This window comes from Vipera berus (genome assembly GCF_964194415.1).
Source record: "Vipera berus genome assembly, chromosome: 1".
In the NCBI taxonomy this organism is placed as follows: Eukaryota; Metazoa; Chordata; class Lepidosauria; order Squamata; family Viperidae; genus Vipera; species Vipera berus.
The window spans coordinates 249,489,538-249,505,461 of NC_138202.1; the positions used below are offsets into that span (position 1 = coordinate 249,489,538).

The 15,924-nt window shown below is 36.6% G+C and overlaps 1 protein-coding gene and 1 pseudogene across 2 annotated transcripts in view; one reads left to right on the top strand and one right to left on the bottom strand.

The window, feature by feature from the left end:
• SIM1 (SIM bHLH transcription factor 1) overlaps positions 1-15,924 on the bottom strand; it is a gene marked incomplete at both ends in the record, with an annotated part of 69,157 nt that overhangs the window by 13,198 nt on the left and 40,035 nt on the right. The window contains one exon of the mRNA XM_081320298.1: positions 3,512-3,677. Coding sequence (XP_081176424.1) covers positions 3,512-3,677 — 166 coding nt within the window. The remainder of the gene's footprint in view (positions 1-3,511; positions 3,678-15,924) is intronic.
• LOC308660133 (small ribosomal subunit protein eS10-like) lies at positions 4,475-4,988 on the top strand (annotated as a pseudogene). Its single transcript has one exon. The product of its transcript is annotated as a small ribosomal subunit protein eS10-like (transcript).

The window sequence follows — 15,924 nt, forward strand, 5'->3', positions numbered from 1 at the left end:
TAGCAGGCTTGGGGACTTTGTAGTAATAGGGAGCCTACGTGATTATTGTATTATATGTGAGATTTTGGTGCACTCTCCTGAGGTTTTATTTATAGCTTACAGTAATTGTTTTAATGGTTATTTAAGATTTGTTTTAATTGTTTGTTTTGTTGTACATTGCCCAGCGTCATATTAGTGAGATGGGTGACTGTATAAATTGATAATTAAGGAAATATAATATGAAGGTTAATGAAGAAAAAATAGACGGCATGCAGGAGATTTTAGCTTAGGTAGTTAACTATCAACTATATCAGAATTTATTAAGCTACTAAGCACCAGCCTATTTCAGATATTGGTGCTCACTGACTGTGAAATTTGTACTACCTATTGCTACTCCTCCAGATCTTGATAAATAAACAGTTAGCAGTCCTTATCTCAGCTCCCAAAACGTGTATGATTATGCAAAGAGAATCCTTATATACTAAAATCTCTTCGTCCATCAAAAACGTCTGTTGCGTTGGGCATCTGCAACTTCCTTCTTGATTAAACAAGTAGAGGATCACAGATGCAATCTACTTTACACGGAGAACATATGTGTGCTTTTAAATCACTTTTATCTTGCTTTTTTAACTAATCTAACCCTGAAATATAAAGTTTGGCCTTTCTGTTACAGGCAGAACAGATGGTGGAAGGCTTCGATTAAAGTAATGTAGCATAACCATTAAAATAACCTCTACTAATGGTGATTCTGTATCAGTTTTGAAACTGCTTTAGAACTTTTTAAAGCTTCCTTTCACTTTCAAATTTGCAAAGTTTGAGGTATAGTATTCTAACTAAAGTATTAAATATTTTTATTCAGTCTATTTAATTAATGGGACAATGAATGCATCATTAAGGAAATATGACTCAGTATGATTTGCTTTTATTTAAAATATTTCTATTCTCTTTGCTACCAACAAAAATAACTGAAATAAAAACAAGCTTTCAGTATTAATTAAATATCAATAACTATTAAAAAGCAACTACATCCTTTTAGGGTTGGTTATAAGCAGCGCAGTAATTGTCCTTGATAAACATGGAGTTTTATTTATGCAAGCAACACTCAAACTGTCACTAAACCAAGTTTAATAAAAGTGATAGACTTGAATTATAGATGTTGCTCAAAAGAATTGTCATTTTTTGCAAGGGCCCTTAAAAAAGACCTCAAGTACATACATTAATGAATACATTCTGAAGTAAACAAAAGGGAAGTTGATCCATATTCTCAAAATCTGATAGCACACTTGCTTACAGCAGGGGTGGTGATCTATGGCCCCTTTATGCCTTGTGGACTTCAACTCCCAGAATTCCCGAGCCAGCATGGCTGCCTCGGGAATTCAGGGATTTGGAATCCCCAAGTCATAAAAGAGCCATAGGTCCCCACCCCAAGTGTGCTATCATAGTTCCCCGAGTGTGCTATCAGCATTTGCTTACTTCAGAATGTATTCATTAATGCATGTACTTGAGGTCTTTTTTAAGGGCCCTTGCAAAGAATGACTATCCACCTAAACAACGAAATGTTAGATTTACAGTAGATTAGGTGTATTGCACTGCATTTTTTTACCAAGATTATCCTTAGAAAAGTAGAAGTTTGATTTGATGACAGTGATGGTAATATTTAGCACATGGGCTCTAGAAAAATGCTATAATGTAGTTTGAGCTGAGTGCCTTGTATGCATTCGAATTAAAAAGAAACATTAACACTATCAATTGTAACACAATACTGCAATGAATATTAATAATTATGTAGGCTTAGAGGCTAGAAAAAGATTGATTGGATCATCCAACACTCTACATGGAAAGGGGATACCAGATGCTCAAGATGCTTAGAAAAAGCTGAGGAACAAGGAACATTATTGTTCCTGTACATTGGGTACGTGAGAAAGCCAAACAATATAAAAATGAGGTCAGTATATACTTCATTGATTACAGAAAATTATTTGATTATGCCAACCATGGCAAGCTATGGAACGCTCTTAAGAAAATAGCAATTCACAACGTTTTATTGCACTCTTTCAAAATCTAACACACGACAGGAAGCCACAATCCAGTTTAAGCCTGGCAAAACAGACTGGTTCCAGGTTGACAATATCGAGAGAGGCTGCTTTAGAAGAAAAATGCAGTTTTAAAATTTCAGGAAGAAATACCAATAACCTGCGCCATACTTATGATGTACTGATAGATGAAAATGCAAATAAAATGCAGTTTTAAAATTTCAGGAAGAAATACCAATAACCTGCGCCATACTTATGATGTACTGATAGATGAAAATGCAAATAAACTGCAGGCTCTAGTGAGGAAAGATCAGTGAGCAAAAAATAGGAAAAAATGGGACTAAGATTATACATAAAGATCAAAAAATGCAAGCAGAGATTTAGAACTGACAATGTAGTAGTGAATAGTTCCTGCCTTTTAGAATCAGTGAACAGTAAAAGAACTAGCAGTCAAGAAATATGCCACAAATTAGCACTTGGCAGAAGAACATGGATAAGATGCCATGACATCTCTATACCTACAGTTGATGTCTTTCCCTGTGACATTCTAAGGAAGTGAAAGATGGACTTTGAAGAAGGAGTTTAGAAAAGAATATTGACACTTTTAAACTTAGCATTGGAGAAGACTCTTAAGGCACTGGATAACCAATAAAACAAAAACTGGATCATAGAAAAAAATCAGTCCAGGGATCTCACTCAAAGCAGATAATCAAAATTATGTAGGCATGTATTTATAAAAGTAAGGATGGCCTGATATGTATAGAATTACCTCTAGTGTCAAAGTTATATAATTCTATAACGTACCCAAATTAAGCCTGCATCAAAACTTGAAAAGCAAACTCATGAATTACTAAAGTTTTTGTTTATATTTTAGTTGACTTCTTTCCTTTGTCCTTTCCATTTTCATCCCAGGTATCCCTCACCTTTTTGCTAAGCTCCTATTCCTTCATATAAGTGGGACTACAATTCCCACTGTGTCCAAGCAGCATATTTTCTATTTATACGTACTGGGAATAGTGAAAATTGAGCAATATGTCTAGAGGTATTAAATTAGGGAAGACCAACACAATCATTCAAGATTGACAACAATATGACTGAAGTCACAGAATGCCAATTTATTGAACAGAATCTTGTGAATTGCATATGTGAATGTCCAAAAGCCTAGAATTTCCTATAGAGATCAAACTGAACTTTGTATTTTTCCTTTAACTATATTCTCTATATGTGTGATTGATGAGCATTTGCAATTTTGTTTGTTACAAGATTTGTGGTATGTCTTCAGAGTAATATGAAATAGCTTCTGGCCTTAGATCTCTAGTAATTAAAATTCTGGTGCTGTTCACGTTTCCTTTCACATTCCCCCTCAGTGCAGATATGTTGCCCAGTGATAACACAGACTAAACTTCTACCAGCAATTAGACGGTTGTGCTTCATTGCAAAACATTTCAGAAGGAAACTCAAGAATCTTTTCTAAGCCTATGAATTCAAGTCGCTCTTACCTGTGGATAAGGTGATGTCCTAGATTTGGATTTTGTGCCAGAGAGACGCGATTTGCTTCCTTTTCTATTGTCAGTTATAGCTGGAATTGAGTTTGCATACGGGAAGGCTGGTTTTGTAGCCGAAACCTGATCAAGGGAGAGCTGAAGTCCTTTGTATTCTGTATCCCTAAATAAAAGGTTTAAAATATATTTAATACAATCCCCTAAGTACTTATAATTTATACAGCTTTCATTTTTTCATTATTTAAAATGTGTACAAATATGTGCCTTTTTCCAGATAAAATTTTTGAAAAGGGGGAAACAGTACATGAATAGTAAGTAAACAAGCTCTCAACAATTTCGTTTGAAGTGGTTTGTTAAGAACTAATGAATGAAAAGATATTGGGGGAAAAATTCTTCACCCAACATATTATTTCATCCTGAAAATTTCCTATCATTCCTCTTTCTCAAACTGCAGCCAGGTATAATTTATGGTATAAATGGACAAGATTCCCAAAGCTGAACAAGTGTGCATTATATATTGCAGTCTGTTTAGAGTCTGAACTAGATATCCAGATTTGTTAATACGTAATAGTGCTAAACTTAGGAGACATGACAAATAAGTGATAAGACGACACAGAGATTATTTCAGCTATGTGAAAGATTCTTTTATGATGCTTTTCTGATTTTTGCATCAACTGTTTAAACTGATAAATCATTACTTTCTAAAGACACATCTGCTTCCAGTTTACAGATAGAAGTAATCTAATTCACAAAACTGCCCCATAAAAAATTTAACTTCAAACAGCTCTTGGAATAGTCATGTGAAGTAGAACTACTGTAGAGATGGTTCAGAGGATGGCATTAAGGTGATCAAGGGTCTGGAGCAATTTCTCTAAGAAGAAAGGAGGCAGATAAGAAGGAACATGCTTTAGGTGTACAAAATTATGCTTTTCCAGCATTCGTCCTGAGAGCGCTGCCACGATGTTGATGCCTAAAAAAAAATCGCATTGCAATCTTTTTAAGGAGGGTGTAATGGTAGCCAAGGAGGATGTCGACATGCCTAAGCATCCAGAACTAGCTGGCAAAAATGTGCCCAACCTCCATGTCATGAAAGCAATGCAGTCCCTGAAATCTTGTGGCTATGTGAAGGAACAGTTTGCCTGGAGGCATTTTTACTGGTATTTGACCAATGAGAGTGTTAAGTTCTTGGTTCGGTTAGGCATTGCTGAGGCAGAGCGGTGAAACAGCAAGCATGTTTATTGGTAACAAGAGAAGCAGCCATAATACAGGCAGACCCAGGCCCAAAGGTTTAGAGGGTGAACATCTTACACGAGGAGAAGCTGATAGGGATACTTATAGAAGAAGTGCAGCTCCTCCTGGTGCAGACAAAAAGGCAGAAGCTGGTGCTGGATCAGCTACTGAATTTCAGTTTAGAGGTGGATTTGGACATGGGCATGGTCAACCCCCTCAGTAGAAAACTTGCTGTTATTTGTAACTTGTGTAAAAAATTATGTGTATTGTGGATAAACTGGATAAGAATTTTTTTCCCCTTCCCCAAAATACTATTACCAGAGATCATCCAATGAAATTGAATCTTGGAAGGATCAGGACAGAGAAAAGGACTATTAAAAATGTTAGACAGTAATTACATGGGATTACTTTAGCATTTTTCTTAAATGGTAGAAAATATACTTGTTGGTGTATCCAGCCAGTTAGTACTACCATCCATTAATTGCATAAGAGAAAATCTTTAGTCCTTCTGCTGTGACCTACATGTAAAGAAGAGATCTCCTCCAAAACAATAAGACTTTTCACATGGCTGTGAGTATATTTGGAAGTAACGTTATTTAAGCTTATATAATGAAACAAAGGCATTGGATTCCTTTTAATTCTATAACAGCTAGGATAAGACCAAGAGAACAGATGGATGCTTGTCATAATGTTTATGCAGTTGTTGAAAATATTTTCGTGAAGATATTCTTTTTCAGCATGTTGGCACTCATAACCATTCCACTCATGTAATGGTATTTTCTGGATTAAATTCTCACCATCAAGCTTGAGAAAATGCCTGAAAACAATTTATCAACATCTGTATTTGTGGCTTTGAGAAAAATAATACAACTTAAGATATTACTCTCAAGTGCCTCAGTGATAAATAAGTGTAGCTGAACAGGACATGATTTTTTTCTTTCTCCTACTGAAACCCATCTAAAAAAACAGGGTGAGGGAGAGATTAGAAAGGGAAATGTTAAGGAAGTACCGTAAGTTAATAAAATCAGTGACTAGTGATTACTTTTACATACCCAGCTAACTTCAAAATTGAGAGTAGAAGGCAAAGAGAATTAGACTCAGGGATTCTTGCACCACGAGTCCCATAAAGATATAACACTTGACATAAGAACAGGAATTATGAATAGATCATATGTAGTTTATTTTGGCTGGAATGTTTGACTTAGCTTTTGTATGTCGAACTTATATAACAAATTCTGTATTTTAGCCTTAAATCAACTTAAGAAATGGGTAAATCACCTACCTCATCCTTTCATGTAGATTTTAACTAAAGAGATGATGAAAAATGACACAGCCTTGAAAAAAAGGCCAGCCTGACTCTAGAGACCAAGTTTTTAGCAAGCAGAAAAGACCATATTTTTCCAAATAAGTTAAAATTCTGCATTTCCTTCCCTTTCTGGGAAAGCAAATGTAATTGTCTTATTAGTTTTGGAAATCTAAGAATAAATGAGACTATCATTCCATGTGATTTTATGAGTTCAACTAATGAGGGTCAAAAAAAAAGCTTGAATATCTAATTCTGCTTCAAGCAGAGATTCCTGAGATGGCTACTTAAAATTGCATTCTTTATATAACCAATCCTTCTCAAAGGGATAATTTACAAATTATGCCTTCCAAAAGGCATCATCATACCTATTTTATTTCATTGTCAGGTAATACCATTAAAAAGTGGGTTTTTAAATTGTCAGAATAGTTCCACCATTAAGGATGTTATGAGAAGCAATAGATGAAAAATAGAAACATTTTAAAAAGACTTTTTATCTGGGATATAACATTATCTTTTTAGCATGTGGATTGAGGGTGACTGGATATTATCTCCCACACTTAGAAATCTTTTTCTTGTCACAGTTTTTTACAGCCTGATGTTCACCTAATATGCAGCCATTATGACCACCTCATGCTACTTGGGAATATCAGAGTTGATTAAAAACTTAGGAGAGTATCAGTCTGGAGAAGGCTCATCTAGAAAGGGTTTCTAGTTTTTTCATCTTGCCACGATCAAGGTTCACTTAATAAAAAATAATACCTGAATCCCATTTTCAGATATATAGAATTGAAATTCCAAACAACTACATGCAGATATAAGTTGGACTGAAGTAATACTGTAATGAAAACACATTATACAGTAATAGAGCCAGTGGTGGGATTCAGCCAGTTCGCACCAGTTCAGCAGAACCAGTAGCTAATTTTTTGTTGTCCAGGCCCAGAATGGACTTCTGGAAGCAGAATCCACACAGAGAACTGGTTGTTCTCATATTGGAATCCCACCACTGAATAGAGCTATATGAAACTGTAACAATATTTAGAAGAAGAATTGAACAAAGCATTCATTGCCTTATCTATGGAAATTCTCAAACATCCAGGTCATGATTGTCCCAAAGGTGCTTTTTCAAAAGGCAACTGGACTTTCTTGGATTTTTTTCGTTGAAAACATTTAACTTCTCATCCAAGAAGCTTCTTTAGTTCTGAAGAACTTCTTCAGTTCTGAAGTTCTGAAGAACTGAAGAAGCTTCTTGGATGAGAAGTGAAACATTTTCAAGGGGAAAAAAACCAAGAAAGTGCAGTTACCTTTTGAAAAAACACATTTAGGGCATTCATTGCCTTGCACTATTTTGCTTCCCTTTGGTCAACTTCAGGAGCTTCTCTGAGCTTGTTGCACCTTAGAAGAAGACTAAGAGAAGCCTTCTACAGTGAGTACTGCAGGAGTAGACAAAGATGAGCCTCGTCCTGCATCATTTACTGAGTGATCACTCAGAGTGAGTGATTCTGGTGTAAATTGTGGGGAATCGTATAACATGTGTATGAAATGGTCAACCTGAGGCTCCCTTGAACCCATCAAGGATTTTTTTTAGATTGAGTACATCTGGCACAGGCTGTAGAAATGCTGTAATGGGCACCAGAGGTGACCATCCTCAAACCCCTTGCAAAAGTATCAAGGGGACTTCATGCTATACCTTTTCAATACATGTGACAATGCTAGGAATTGTACTGTTTAGGAGCACTGTCTTGCTGTAATTCAGCAATTCTATAAATAAATAGAAAATAGAAAAATGCACTTAGTAGTGACTCACAAAAAGCATTTAAATGCTGGAAGATGAAATCATGTAATGAGAAAGTTGGCTAAGATTAAAAGAAGCTGCCATAAGAACACTTAATAGTACCCTGGATAGATACCAAAATATTAAAAGGAGAAGTTGATTCAGTGTTTCACTTGAAAAGAATACTATAGAGTATAATCAGTGCTAAATCCCATGACATGATCATGTAATGTCAACATTCTGGACATGTTAGTGTGTTCATTTATTCCTGATATTATCATTTCTCATTACTTAAAAGTTAAAGTATTTTTTAGCAGCCTATTGGCTGAGAATGTGCTGAAAACCTATTAAATGAGAGGTAAAGCAGCCAGTTTTCTTTCCTCAACTTTTAAAAATGCATCTTCTCAAAGCCAGGCTCTGGACTATATTTCCTCTTTAATATCAGAGCATTTATGCACAAACAGTATCTCTTATTTATATTAATAGCACAGAAATGTAAATCCTCACATATCAGTAGGACAGCATCTCCCATTATATGCAAAGTTAATAGGGACCCCCGACTGTTTCTCAGGCTAGACATTTTCACCTCAATCTTCAAGGCAATCTTTGTTATATATCGGGGGGGGGGGAAACAAAATCATTAATACCAGTGATGTTGGATTGAGTGTCAGAAGATCCAGGTTCAATTTCTCACTCTACTACAAAAAGTATTTCAGATAACCTTGAGCTAGTCAGTCTCTGTGAAATTTCCAGAAGTACTTGACACAGGAGTCCAGGTTAGTTCTCTCCCGCTTGGTGTTTAAAGCTACTAGTGGGACTTCTAGCATTTTCCTAGATTAAAAAAAATGAACTGAGAGTGAATCCTGCATGATTCCTACATTTCTACTTCATGAAAATATAAAATATGAACTCATTTGAAAGCAGCAGCTAAGAAACAACATAGAAATCTACCTAAGTAACAGTATAAGAAAGCTATCACAGTAATCCTTTTGAAAATCTAATTTTTACCATTTCTTCCATAAAATAACAAGGATAAATCTGCTCACTTCAGATAGATTAAATCTACAAGTGTAATGAAGCAGATTGGAACCAGACCTTTTTATTTCACTTAATCTTCTAATCTAGAAGACTCTTAAAAGGGACATTTAAGTGTAAAAACAGTGCCACACAGTAGCCATTTTGTTCTTTTAGAAAGATTTTACATTGGATTGCCTGGACCTGAGCTTCATTTCCAGCTCAGTGAGGATCACTACCTCTTACCATGTGATCAGAAGAAAAACTTATCTATCCTGAGTACTTTCCCTGTTTCTAACATCTGCATATCCCTAACAGGACATTCTTGAGGTAGCATCTATTGAATTTTCTGTCAAACTAGGAGTTGCCTCAAAGACGAGGAGGTCAACCTCTTCTCCAAAGCACCTGAAGGCAGGACAAGAAGCAATGGATGGAAACAAGTCAAAGGGAGAAGCAACCTAGAACTAAGGAGAAATTTCCTGACAGTTAAAACAATTAATCAGTGGAACAACCTGCCTCCAGAGGTTGTGAATGCTCCAGCACTGGAAGTTTTTAAGAAGAGACTGGACAGCCATTTCTCTGAAATGGTATAGGGTTTCTTGCCTGTAGGGGGCTGGACTAGAAGACTTCCAAAGTCCTTTCCAACTCTGTTATTCTGTTAAATTCATCTATAATGTTCATAAATGCATTGTCCTGTGCTTAGACTGATGTTGGAATTAGCACATAGTTAGCATTATGCAATCTGATTGCACTTTGAACCACTACAACATAGATTTGAAGAATATGCTGTAACCATTATTATTATTTTATTGTGTCCATTAAGACTTTCTCCCTAGTTCACTAAGTATATAAAATAGCATGGAAATTTGGATGTGTGATGTTCAAAGACCTTCTCTAGTAAAAGGTAATCAAACAACTGACCACTAGAAGTGCAGTTTTTTCTCAAATTGAAAGAAGGTCAGGAAAAAAGAAGAAATGTAAAATATTTCAGAGCAAGAATATCTGCTTGAGAAGTGATAATGCTGGACTAATGTTTTATCTTTAATGTCCTTATTCCCCACCACCACCACCCTCCCCCAAAATTAAAAAGCCTGCTCTTTCCACGTCATTCAGTGGCAGAGCATGCCAAAGCACCAGGATCTATTCTCAGCATCATCAAATAGGGCCAGAAAAGATTTCTGCTTGAATCCTTCATGCTAAGTTGGCAGTCAGTGCTACTGTAAGTACTGAGCTAGAAAGACTGAAGATCGGATGCAAGCATACTCCTAACAGTGAGAGACATGGATGAATAGTTCTGTCAATGGCAAGAGTAAGATATGAGAAAAGTGTGGCTTTCCAGCTCAGTTACATATCTCTCAGTCTCAAACAGTCATTGAACTTTAAAAGTAATCAGCGTCATAACATTAATCCTATTTGTTTGTACAAGTATTATGTTCGAAAATACACAAATACTTGAAGTAAATTCAACATTTTTCCCATTTAACCTAAACATTGTTTGATTCCCTCTTACAAACATAAAACATTTTGGATAGTCCTCATTTCTGAGGTTCATTATTGTCATTGTGCAAATATTTCACTGTTGCTTATCGGATTCACAGACTGACATTCGTGTACAATACGTGGCATTCCATCAGAGTCATTACTGCTAAGCTTGTAAGCCGCCCTGAGTCTTCGGAGAAGGGCGGGATATAAATGGAATTAAATTAAATTAAAATAAAAAATAAAAAAAATAAAAATTCAGTTGTAATGTGTCTAAGCTATTGATATGGCACTGGATGATTAATTAGTTCAGGAGTCCCCAACCTCCATGGACCGGCACCAGCCTGCAGCATGCCAGATACGGGCCCTGCAAATAAGCAAAGCCCCATCCGCAGGATACACGCAGCACACAAAACCACACCTCCTCTGGTCTGTGGAAAAAACCTCTCTCCAGACCAAAGATCCTAGTAAGGCTATGCACACACTTTGAAAATGATTGTACAGAAGGATGGAATCTGTGGTCCCAGGAACTCATTTAGAAAGGCTGATTGTAAATATTGCTTAATAGTGATCTTTTAAAGATTGTTTCAAGAAGATATGCCTTCAGTGTATAAGACAGACACAACACACTGAAAATGTTAGCCTTGTGTCTGTATATAAATAAATATATTTTAATTTAATAGCCCATATTTTGATGCATTTGTAAGCAGTTCAGAGTTGGTCCTCAACAATAAGCCATTGATAGTCTCAATTGCTTTGATCTCTTCTCTATGAAATAAAAGTATTGTGGCTCATATAAACTGTTTCCGTACCAGCAATTTGAAGAGAACAATTGGAACTTTAATCTACAGTATTATGAGACTTTAATCCATTAAGAATTTACTTCCATGTGTTTATATGAATTAATACTGAACCTTCTAGCATTGTATATGTGTTTGTGTGTATACACATTTTTATTTAATTGGATAAAAAGCAGTTTTTAGCATTTTTTCATAGTTATACAGAATTGGAAAAGGGCTTATATAGATGAAATGAAGAAGCTATAGAGGTAAAATGGAGGAATTGCTAAGGGGAAAAAAATCATCAGAAATATTTTTAGTAGGAAAACAACTGTGATTAAATAGTAGGGCAAATATTGGAACTTCATCAAACAATTTTCACAAATATATGTTTTCCTGAACAAAAGGTTAACAACTGCCTCCTGGGCTTATGTATGGATAACAGACAACACGTGGGACAGAACAAATCCTCAATATTACAAAATACAGTATTCAAAATCAAAACATCAAAGTGCAAAAAAGCAAAACCAAATTAATTATCTGGGCAGTATTCATTAACCATCATTATTCAGTGTTTTTACAATCTGTAATTACTTGCCCAGTCTATTAATGGATGCAGGTATCAATGAGGATAAATATATTTTCATATTCATATATCTATATCTATATATGCTTTAATCACGTTAGACAGAATTATTCCTCAAAGACCAGTAATTAAGATGAAAGTGTATATACTTATAACAAAGAGGGAAACCCAATCCAATCAGAACATAATATTGTATTAATAATTTCTAAGACTGTAATTCTATATACGTTTATTGGGAATATGCTCTACAGTGCTGGGAAAATGGAATATGTTTCTTAATAGGAAATATATTATGGTGTACTTTTTGTGTTATATAAATAATTTCATGAATCTCTCTCTCAGTAAACAATCCCTAGGCTAAGCCAGCATGCAGCCCATGTCAGAGAATGACATCAACAGAGTACCTTAACTGAATTGTTTACCTGGGTTAGGAATTGAAAGGATTTGGGGAGTGACAACAGTAGGAGGAACTCATTTAAAATCTTGAAAAATCCAAATGTCAGGGCTTAGTTGCAAGATCTGACTGAGGAAGTGGCCATGTTATTGGACTCACAATTAGTTGCACAATGTCCAAAAACGCCTACTAAAGTAATAAAAGAGAGGCAGGATAAATGCAAGTTCAATCTGAATTGAGCTACATATATCCCTAAATTTCTCTTTCAGGATTTGAGGGTCCCACAAAATCATGCCATTCCAAACTGATGGCAAATCGAATGTGCCGACTCTCAGCAGAAAGTTAAAGAAATGCTTTAATCCCCCAAGAGCGTTTTCCTGACCAAACAGAGCAGTCACATTGCCTACCCCCTGGAGTAATATCCCCAGAGGTTCAAATTAACCTGACTTTACAAATTTTTAAACAATCTTTAAAAATCTGGCTCTGGGATAGACTGGTGTCACGCCCACTGGCATATACTCTGTATGTTCAATGTTATTCTTTTTTCCCTAATTTTTAAACTATTTTATCTTTTTTAACTGTACAATACCCAGAAGCTGTATAAATAGAAATAGATAAATAAACAGTTTCCAGATTCTATATTCCTTGCTCTCTGGGCCTTTCAGCTGCTAATAAATATTTAAAAAAAACCCTACATCTTACATTGCACATCTCTGCCTTAAGAAATCAATATTCTGTAATAGCTGTCTGTACTTGAGACCACTGAAATTCTCATTTCTCCATATGTTCAGTTAAAAGCACCAAGCTAGGAAGCTGATGATACCATAAGGTACAAACAAGCAAAGGAACAGCAGAGTTTTGTTGATACTGTTCTGTTCTTCACTCCACTGCAGTGAAACATGAATCAAGACAGCCAACTGGAAGATTAGCAAACATTATGGCTCTCTTTAACAGCACTATTAAGCCGGTTGTCTATGGAGATTGTCAGTCATCCAGGTCACGGTTGTCCCAGAAGTCCTTTATTTCCAAAGGCAATTGGACTTTCTCATTTTTTCCCCTTGAAGATAGTTTGCTTCTCATGCAAGAAGTTTCCTTCAGTCCTGACTTCTGAAGTCAGAAGCTTCTTGAATGAGAAGCGAACCATTTTCAAGAAAAAAAACCACAAGAAAATGCAGTTGCTGTTTGAAGGAAAAAAAAACACCTTTGGAACTATTAAGCTGGTAATTAAATTAACCCAAGAAACGAGGTAGGGAAAGGTTTGCACAAAACATTAGAGCATATTTGTCCAACCTCTGCATTAATGATCTGGCTAAGTCAGAAAAGATAGGAGAGTGAAGGAAATAAACAAACTTTTATCTATATTATTTATTAAATTTGTATGCCCCCCCCCTCTCAAACTTTCCTCTCTAATTCCACCCAGTTTCAGGTGCTTCATTTCCTCCCCCACCAGTTGCTGAACCATCTTGCACAGACAGGAACCATGATCCTGTCACGCTTTCTCAGTAAAACGCCCAGCCCTGGAACAGTTTTCTCCCAGATATTTGAACTGCCCCTTCCTGTACAGCTTTCTATTAGCCGTAAGAAATGCGGATCTTCCCGAAGGCATTTGGGAAGATCATACCAAGGATAAGCATGATTGGGTGAATGCTCTCAGTTACTCTTTGATGGTTTCGCTGTTTTCAATCCTACCTATATTGGTTGCTGTAAGCCAGACATGTCAAACACAAGGCCCGGGGGCCGGATCCGGCCCGTGAAGTGGTTTCATGTGGCCCGTGAAGCCATCCTGGAAACAGTGAGGGAACGGCCCCCACTGCCTTGGCCCTGGCCCAGAGACCCTCCTTCTGCCAGAGACCCTCAGATCTGTCCCACTCCTGCCCAGGCCCCCATAGGCACCCTTGATGCGAACGATGTAGAGCTGGCCATGCCCACCCAGTAGGCCATATGCACTCTAGCCACGCCCACCCAGTAGGCCATACGCACTCTAGCCACGCCCACCCGGCCCCCTGAGGGCAACCGCAATGCTGATGCGGCCCTCAATGAAATTGAGTTTGACACCCCTGCTGTAAGCCATTCAGTCTCTAGAGCGGAGCAACATATAAGTCACAGCAAATAAATAAACAATTATAGTAACTAAAGGACTAGCACAAAGGGGGTGGGGGGAAAGAGGGATTTTGAATATATAATTATCAGTAATTGAAACTTTGATTCAAATAAACAGAGTACAAAAGCACCAATGGACAAAAAGCACATATGCTCACCTTCCAAGATGCATTGGCAGAATATCCCTATATATGAATAAACTAAACAATACAATGACTTTCTATAACAATATATCTTGTATTTATGTGATAGGGTTGATCTATTACCCAATTTAGAGATGGAAAAATATGCTTCTGTCAGCAGCTATAAAGGTAGAGATTTCCTTGAGTTGGGATTGATTCTTGATGACTTCATGAAGATAACCGTGTAGCTTTCTTAGCAGCAATAACCACAGATGTCTTCTAGAATAAATCTTTATCTTTCCAGATTAGCATAAAGTCCTAGAGTAGTTGCCTAACAACTTAGGGTTTCCCATCTACATTAAATACTAATCTTTTATGAGCCTGCCATATTGTTTGGGGATAAACCAAGGTCAGCTGAGTTTTAGTGCTATCTCATAGCCCAGTCAGTATCTTTTTCAAACCCTGAAAAACTACAATTTCTCACAGTGTCCAGGCATCAAACCATTAAAAAGAAAACATTAAAAGGAAATACCTTTTATTCTTTTTTTAAAAAATACTCTTTTAATTAAGAGTATAAAATATCCATTTCATCTTGAAATCTTATGCAAGGACATGCAGATCTATGAGATTTAGCTATCTTTTAAGGTACAGGCTATTTTTTGTTTTTGCAATATATAAGGTGGATTTTTTAAATTGGGGTGCCAATGGATATCTTCCATGTTATTGTAACTGCCGTGGTTCACATATTACTGAATGTTTTACTCTATTGTCTGGCTCTCTGTCTTTATACACTAACCATCATGCTTTCAAACAGAATTTAGAAAGGAAAATGGGACTCTGGTGTGTCCATTGTCCTTTAGCAACCTGGATCCAGGGAACAAAAGAGCAACGATAGCTATATCAGAGAAACGTTTGAGAGGGAGAATGAAAGACAGAGCTTTGCATGCAATTTCACATTCTTTTTGTAAGTGCAATCGTGCAGACATTTTTACTCCTAGCAACTGCCTAAGTATTAATTACGATAGGATAGGGGACATTTTCAACATTTTTAATCCTCTTTCCTTGTCCTGCTTACAGTATATTTTTCTCTTATATGCTATTGTTTTGCTAACTGAGCCCCTTCTAGTCACTCCAACCCTTTCTCCTACCCCATTCCTCTCTCCATATAATGCTTCATCCCTTTGAACAAGAAAGAAATCACAAAGCTTTGATAGATACTCTGGATAAAATTAAGAACTTCAAACTCCCAGGTTCTGACCCCCTGTTTCAGAGGAAAAAGAAAAACAGATGTCCTGTTTGTTAAGTATAAATAACTCCGTACGTTGAAACCTTTCTTTTACGCTGCATTAGATTTTATTTAATGCAGGGTGCCCCTTCAGCTATAAGAAGGCAGAAAGTGAGCAAACATTAGGGGTGACAAAGCCCTAAATCTTGCTCATTTCCCTCTAGGAGAACAGAAGAAGACAGGAAAGGAAAGCTTTCAGGCAGATGAAAGAACTTCAGATATCCTGGCCAAACTCATAGAAAGGGCGGTACCCGTGAACTAAAAACTTCAGCCAAAGTGGATTTGGCTGGGAGGGGAGGATTGAAATATTAGCCCTTTTTACGGCCCCACTTAAAGCGTTCCCA